The 7,876-nt window shown below is 56.4% G+C and overlaps 1 protein-coding gene across 1 annotated transcript in view; it reads right to left on the reverse strand.

Moving 5' to 3' along the window:
* Positions 1-1,260: 1,260 nt before the first annotated feature.
* The window catches only part of nhsb (Nance-Horan syndrome b (congenital cataracts and dental anomalies)), a gene marked incomplete at its 5' end in the record, with an annotated part of 22,650 nt that continues 16,034 nt past the window's right edge, over positions 1,261-7,876 (reverse strand). The window contains 5 exons of the mRNA XM_084475935.1: positions 1,261-2,180; positions 2,538-2,661; positions 3,201-6,437; positions 6,794-6,946; positions 7,349-7,480. Coding sequence (XP_084332061.1) covers positions 1,505-2,180; positions 2,538-2,661; positions 3,201-6,437; positions 6,794-6,946; positions 7,349-7,480 — 4,322 coding nt within the window. The 3' untranslated portion in view covers positions 1,261-1,504. The remainder of the gene's footprint in view (positions 2,181-2,537; positions 2,662-3,200; positions 6,438-6,793; positions 6,947-7,348; positions 7,481-7,876) is intronic.

The raw sequence follows: 7,876 nt of genomic DNA on the forward strand, positions 1-7,876 counted from the left end.
TACTACGTCAATACAAATATACATTTTTTTCTTAAATTCATAAGATATATTTTCTATTCAAGGAATATATTTTTTTCTTTTTAAGAACCATCATGAAGTGCAAAAAGGGAAGTTGGCATTTCGGAAATTAAATTTTTCCAAATTTACGTTCCAGGTGATTAGGGAACTCTTCTAAAGCATTCTACCGGCCGGCGTTTTTTGTTCTTCGGTTTGATCTACCAAAGAATCTTTCACTAGGTTTGTCAAATCCATGAATGTGTAACGACGCGGCCGACAGGCAGTTTGGTTTTGCTATACTCGACCGCAACGCGCACGATCGATGTCTCGCAAAGTATTCCTCTCTTCCTGTTAGAACATGGCCTGTGTCCGCAGGTTTTAAAGGACTGCTAATTAAGCTACTTGCTACCACCTGCAGTATAGAAAGGCCACCGTGCGATTGTCCTAAATTAGCCTTCGAGTGTCCGAGACCCGACCGGTCCGGAGACAAGTCCTTTGCTCTTTAGACTCACGGGTTACAATGAGGAAAAAACGGAAATCTGAACACTGACAACTTATTAAGCGAATCTCACAGAAACCTTTCACAGTGAAGGATTCATGGTTCCTAAAATCCCTAAAACGCGCCCCACAAAGCCACCAGAGAGTCCAAGATGTTCCCATCCCAAATCATGCAAGAGGAAGGACTTCACCGCGTTCTCTGGGCCGCCTCACAAAAACACATGCATCAGGACACCGCCATAACTCCCACCAAATATAGAATGAGCCTTTTTGAAATATCTCTGTAGGTTGATGCAGCGATGCAGATGGGACTCATGTAAGGTAAAGATGTGTTTTGTTGTCTGTTAAAAATGTTCTGGTGTTGTTAAGAACATCCACTCCCACGGGGTCAGTCATGGTGGTCACTGCTTTGGGCACCAAAAGTTGAAACAGTATTAAACTTTTTCTTGTATATAATAAAGCAGTCACTCACACACACACACACACACACACACACACACACACACACACACACACACACACACACACACACACACACACACGTCCATGTATCCCTCACCAGCACATGAGATGAAATATTAGTTGGTGCTTTCGTTTGCACCTACATGCACACGCGAGATGTACACAAACTCCAATAATTCTCTTTTTTGTCATAACTTAACAAAATGTTGACATATAAAATGTTTTTTTGATCAAAATAGGTCAGTCTGGCTCTTATTTAACACAGAGCATTTTATTTTGAGTGTATGGATAAAGTTCCTAGACTCAGTTAGTATTTCAACACTTCAGATCCTAGAGAGTGCAGACTCCTAACTAGTGATAATCAGCAACAGTGGGACTCAGCCTCAGCCTCTACAACGTCTGTCTCCTTGGAAACGTCAGTAGATTTGGGTCGGGGGGGTGGTGTGTGTCGGGGGAGGGGTACGGATGAGACGATGGACGGCGGGGGCGGGCGGTGGGTGTGGGGCAAAATGCAGCTTTAGAAGGGCGGCGCCTTTCGATTGGCCGATCAGGAGGACCTGTCGTCGTGGGGGCTACCGTCTGAGTTCTCCGTGTCCCCCTCGGAGATGGCCTGCATGGGCGCCGTGTACAGCCGGCTGCGCGTGCTGTAGCGGCTGCTGTTGGCCACCGGGGGGATGCGTGAGCGGCCCTGCCTGGACACCGCCGACAGGGGCAGCGTCTTGGGGGTGAAGCTCTCGGCGTTGGCCCTGGGGAAGAGCCCCGGGATCTGGATGGGCTCCAGGCCGGGGACCCCGGGGGGCCCCTCCTGCTGGTAGGCGCAGGGCGGCTCGTCGGCCGACTGCGGGCGGCCGGGCCCCCCCTCCAGGGGGTCCCCGGGGGTCTTGGGCGTGATGGGGCTCTTGAGGATCTCGGTGGCCGACATGCGGTAGCTGGAGTCGGAGCGGCTGCCCTTGCGGAGGAGGAGGAGCTTGAACTCCTCGTTGGAGGTGCTGGACTTCTTGGCGCTCCGGTAGATGGGCACGGGCACCCGCTGGGCGAGGCAGGGGGGCGGCAGGCATGGAGGGGGGAGGCAGGGCGGGGGCACGGGGGGGCAGAAGAGCGGGGCGGGGGGGAGGACGATGGAGGGGACCACGCAGGGGGGCAGCGGGGGAGGGGGACACAGGACGCGGGATTTCAGGGACATGTCCCCGGAGTCCTTGCGGCCGAGCACCTTCCTCTTGGACCTGCAGTCAGAGAGCATTCAATGTGGAATCAGTACAGACGGACCGAGAGGGACGGACAGACAGACAGACGAACACACAGACAGACAGAGAGGCAGACAGACAGACTGAAAGAGAGATAGAGAGAGAGACAGAGACATAGAGACAGACGGAGAGAGAGACGGACAGATGAACAGACAGACAGAGAGACAGAGAGACAGTGAAAGAGAGTGATAGAGAGACAGAGAGAGACAGAGTGAAAGAGAGAGATAGAGAGACAGAGAGACAGACGGAGAGAGAGAGAAAGAGAGACAGACCGAGAGAGACAGAGAGACACACAGGCAGGCAGGCAGAGAGACAGTCAGAGGGAAAGAATCAAACCTGTGTATCATTGCAAATAAGTCCTCAGTTGTCCGCATCTTGTTGGGTGATGTGAACATGATGTCATCGTCCACTTTGGAGTCGTCCATCATTGGCGACAGGGAATTGTCACTGGGTGTGGAATCTGGAACACAGAACATCCCTATCACCCGCCATCTGGTGTGGTCTAGAACACACAAACACTCTATCACACGCTCTAGTGTGGTCTAGAACACACAACCACCCTATAACACCCCGTCTGCTGTGGCCTAGACACTCTAGAACACACAACAAACCTATCCCCTGCTGTTTTGTTTGGTCTTCCACATACCAACCCTGCACCCCTTCCAGACTTTATCGATCATTGATTAAATAAACAAACATTGGACCTCTCAGAGTTTACCAGCAACACAACTGTGGTGAGCAACTCATTTCTCATAGACAGCAGTCATATAGTAAAAGGAATACTGTCGTTGGAATATTAAAGTTATGGAGGCAGGATATATATAAATGTGTTTAATAACTATGAAGGTGTTAAAAATAGTTGAATTCCAATTAATAATTTCCTGCCAAGTATTCTCAGTGAGGGTTGGCTCTGTTGCGCTATATACCTCTTGGTGTACCTCATGGTATTGGTTACCATGCAGACCTGCAGTCATGGAGTTAGAGGTGCCAGAATCGTACCTTTACTGAAGTAGTCCTCGGTGTCGGGGGTGGTGGAGTCGTCTCTGCCCTCGGACAGCGGATGCTGATGGGCACTTCTGGTAGCACCTGATGTCACTTCCTCCTCGTCCTCCTCGCGTTCCCGCCGTGCTAGTCGCACATCGCTGATTGGGTAAGGGTGCGATGTGTCCATGGAGGTACCAGGCACTTTGGCTGGACTGGCCCAGGACCCTGAGTCTGAGTGGTACCCCGCGGCGTGGCAGTACGCCGGGGGCGGAGGCTGGTCCGACCGCGGCCCGATCCTGCCGGAGCACACCGCCCTCTGTGGCGGCGCGGGCTCCTCCTCTTCCTCCTCCTCTTCCTCCTCCTCCTCCTCGTCCTCGTCCTCGTCCAAGGAGAAGGTGCGCTCCCCCAGCACCCTGAACTCTGGGTGCTTCAGGGCCGACGTGGGCGTGAGCCCCCTGAACTCCACGTGGGAGTTGATGTGTGTGTGGAGGTCCACCGGGGAGGGGTTGGGGGCGCGGGGGACCGGCCGGTGCAGCGGGGAGTCCTCCAGGGGGATGCAGGCGAGCGGCTCCACCCGGGTTCTGAAGGCCGACATGGCCCAGAGGGTCCCGGGGCCGTAGCGGTCCTGTCTGAGCCGCAAGCTCTCGTAAGGGGGCGGGCCGTCCGGGTGGCGCCCGGGGGGAGGGAGGACGGGCGGTTGGGAGGGGGGGTGGGCGTGGTCGGGGGAGGAGGAGGTGTGGTCCTGAGCTGAGGGTCTTTGGGGAGGCGGTCTACGCGGCGGGAGAGGCCTGGTGTTGACCGGAGGCGGTGCCAGCGTCGTAGCACTGGGGGCGTACTTGGGTCTGACGGCCGTCTCCAGCCTGTGGACCACTGGTTTCTCCGCGGGGCCGGCGCTCTCCTCTCGGGGCTGGGCGACGGAGCGCAGCTGCACGGCGCGCAGGGCGGACGGCGTGATGGCCAGCAGATTAGCACTGGGGATCAGCGGGATGGGGTTGGAGTTCAGCGGGTTGGAGTTCAGCTTCTCCGCCGCCGACGAGCTCCGAGCGCCCGCGACCACGGTGGTGATGATCCGGGGCTTGCTGTGGTGCAGCGTGTGCATGTGATGCGTCCGGTGGGCCAGCGTGTACCGGGCGTGTCCGCCATGCAGGACGTGGAGGTCGAGCTGAGAGGGCGGAGGGGGGAAGTCGGGGTCTCTCTTGTAGGACGAGCTCATGGGGTTTCCTTCCCGGGGGAAGTGCTGCAGTGAGGAGAGGGAGGACTTCCTCTCCGGCACTTTGGGCTTCCTCTTCCCGCTCGTCGGAGAGAGCGGCCCGGGGAAGAACGCCGCGGAGGAAGAGGGGAAGGTCGACGTCGGCGTCTCCGATTGGCTGGAGTAGCCGCTGGAGGGAGAGGCCAGGCCGGCCAGCTTCTCCGGCGAGCCCAGCTTGAAGTCTCCTTCTGTGGGGGGCAGAGGAGGGCTGGAGGCCCTGCACTCTATCGGTGGTGGGTTGGGGGCCGGGGTCTGGCTCTCGGTAGACGAGGTGGAGCTGTCCGGAGACTTGATGCACTCCATGACGGTGGTGCCGGTGGCCGTGCTGGAGTTGGACATGGACGTGTACTCCCCGTTGCCGGACCTTAGCTCGTGGTTGTGGAGCCACAGGTCTGCATAGTCGGACTGCACGGCGCCGTCGTCTTTGAACGAGTGTGTGTCGGTGGATCCGAAGGACATGGGCTCCACGATGTCCACCGTTTCCCTCAGTTCGATGCCCCAGGTCCCCAAGGGCTCGGCCACAAGGCAGGACGTCTGCAGGGGTTCCGGAGGCGCTGCCAGCTCAAGCTCCAGGTCCAACTTCATATCTCTGGAAGACAAGGTGAGGTCCTGATCGCTGACGGTCTTTGGTTGCTCCTGTTCCAACTCTGCCACAGCTGTTCCCACGTCGACGACACTCCCGACGGGGTCCTTCAGGGATGAAATCCGCTTAGGTGGTGGAGGCTTGGCCTTTGACTTCCTCAGAGGACGGCAGGTTCTCCCCAGGGTCATCGTGCCCAGTCTGTAGTCAGACTGGGGCTGGTTGTTAACTCCATGGGCTAGAGGGGCTACCACAGTGCTGGGTGGGCCACAGCCTGGCCCTGGGTCTGCATAGTTGTACATGGGTCCTCTGTAGCTCTGGTTGTATTCTCCAAAGTGCCCAGAGGAGTAAAATCCCTCCGTGTCCGACTGGTATAGAGAGTCAGGCTGTTTCTCCGGGTTGCTGGTCTTGTCGGTGAAGCAGGTCGGGTCCTCCAGCCCGGGCTTGAGGCTCCGGCCTTGGGAGTTCTCAGGGTCTTGGTCTGGATCTGCCTGGTCGTGGTCCTGCGGGTAGGTCCACTCCCCTTCACTGGCCGTACTGACCCCGGCGTCGTCCAGCTGATCCGTGGCCGAGGAGGTGAAGGAGCTTGAGCGGTGGCCCTGGCCCTGAGGTCTGAGGTCTGAGTGGTAGGAGGTGTCCAGGACGAAGCCTTCGTCGATGGCGTTGGGCACAGTGTTGAGTGACAGCTCGGAGTCACAGTGGGAGGAGCCCGTGAGGGGTGGCGAGGACGGAGGTGGGATCGTTTCTGAGGTCTGGGAGGGACAGGTGGAGCTGGAGCCGCTCCAGTTGCCGCTGGACGACTGGTGGTCCTCCTTGTGGTCCACGTGGCTGCCCAGCACGCCCGTGGTGGACGCCGAGTGGATGGGGCTGCTGAAGGTGTCCGAGCTGGACGAGATCTCGCAGCTGCCCATGTCGGCCTTGCGGGGCAGGCGGGAGCGGCCCCTCTCCATCCAGCCGTGCTCGGGGCTCCCTCCTCCGCCGCACCCTCGGTCCCGCTCCCCGGAGCGCTGCATCCTCTTCAGGCTGCCCAGCTGCAGGGGCTCGGGCGCCGCCTGGTCGTCGGTGCTCTCCTCCTCGTCCTTCATGATCATCATCATCATCCGGGGGCTGGGCCCGCCGGGCAGGAAGTCCTCGGCCTCGTAGGGCGACAGCTCCTCGTCGTCGTCGTCGTCGTCGTCGTAGTTGTCGTCGTCGTCGTCGTCGTCGTCGTCGTCGTCGTCGTCGTCGCTGTCCATGAGGCGGCCGCCCTCGCGGGGCAAACTGCGGGAGCGCAAGCGGATGCCGGTGGAGGTGGTGCTGGTGTAGGTGCCGTCGCACGGGTCGCCCAGGGACGAGATGTTCCCCGTGGAGTGGGACAGCGAGGCGGGGATGCCCTGGTGGCCGCGCTGGGCTCGGATTCGCCGCCTGGAGGGAGCTGCTGAGGCTGGAGAGAGAGGTTCAGTGAATAAAAAAAAACGAGTAAACTAAAGTATTGTTAATAATGTACTAATAACATACAAAGGATCATTATCATACAGCATTAAAGCAGTGATATAAGTCCTATGTACCATTCAGTCTTCATTGGTCTCGTTGGGTAAATTTCAGGCTCCACAGAAAGCCAAAGAGCCTGGGCACTGACTACATGTCTAATGCCAGTGCTTTGGCAGCAGTATTCATCGAACTTTGTTACTTTGTTGTTGTTTTGATTCGGGAGGAAACTGCACCAACGTTTCCCAGTGAAGCACAGCTGACAGATTCTAACCGACAAACTCCTTATATGGGCACTTCGGAGGTACGTACAGGATATGAGGAAGTCATCCGTTTGGCAGCCGGAGTCTCGCGTGTGATGGAGGCGTCCCGACAGGCACAGCTCCTCCTGACAGAGGGACAGCTGCTGGGCGTTTGCATGGAGCCCCACGGTCCTCTCTCTCGCTACTGGGGACTCGTCTGAATCTGGGTGGGAAAAAGAGACAGAGATGGTTTAGAGTTTGCGCAAGAAATAAACACTTAGTCATTTACATTAAATGTACATTTACATTTAAGGCATTTAGCAGAAGCTTTGATGGGGGGCGGGGGGTAAGGGAGGAGGCTATGCATGCATAGTCCAGGTCATAGTCATAGCCGAGAGTGCAGAATGAACCGAGGAGTACAACGACGAAACATGTTCCTCAGGTTTTAAGTTTTGGAAAACATGTTTGATTCCCAGCAGGAATCTTCTGGAAGGTTCTAAGTCAGATTTAACTGCACCCTTCGGCGATGGTACTGGACTTGGCTTCGGCCGCATCACCACTCCCCATCATACAGTCTTATCAATGAAGGTTCAGCCCGGTGCGGTTTGTTCCTTACGTGACGTACCCATGTCCTGCTGGACTCTCTTGGGTATCCCCGTGATGGTCTTCCTCCTCCTCAGCTTCCTCCTCCTCTGCAGCACCGACTGGGAGTGGACCAGGGAGCAGCGGGCGTTGGCCTCCCTGTCAAAGCCCACGCCTGCAGGAACCACACCCAAGCATGGAGACACAGAGGAAAAGGTGAACACCAACACTCCAGTACCACAACTGTGTCAGTGGCCATCCCTAAACAACGCCCAGATGTTTTTGTAGCGATGGACCCTCAGGTCAGGGGATCCAACTTCTACAATATGTTGTGCATCTGCTCCGCCCCACACATCCTTATTAACCCAAAATATTTGCCCATAATGATATTATGGTCATATCTGCCCATAATATCAGTTTCCCAGGCAAGACATTAGTAGAAGTCTTCTTGTGGCTAATCCATGAGATGTCTGTTTGATATACGGGACCTTTACCGATCGATCGCTCTAATTGATCCATTATGAGGAAAGGTGCCTTCAATGGCTTTGTGAGATAATTCATGACGATAGAT

Source organism: Micromesistius poutassou (assembly GCF_964030765.1).
Source record: "Micromesistius poutassou genome assembly, chromosome: 12".
NCBI lineage: Eukaryota > Metazoa > Chordata > Actinopteri > Gadiformes > Gadidae > Micromesistius > Micromesistius poutassou.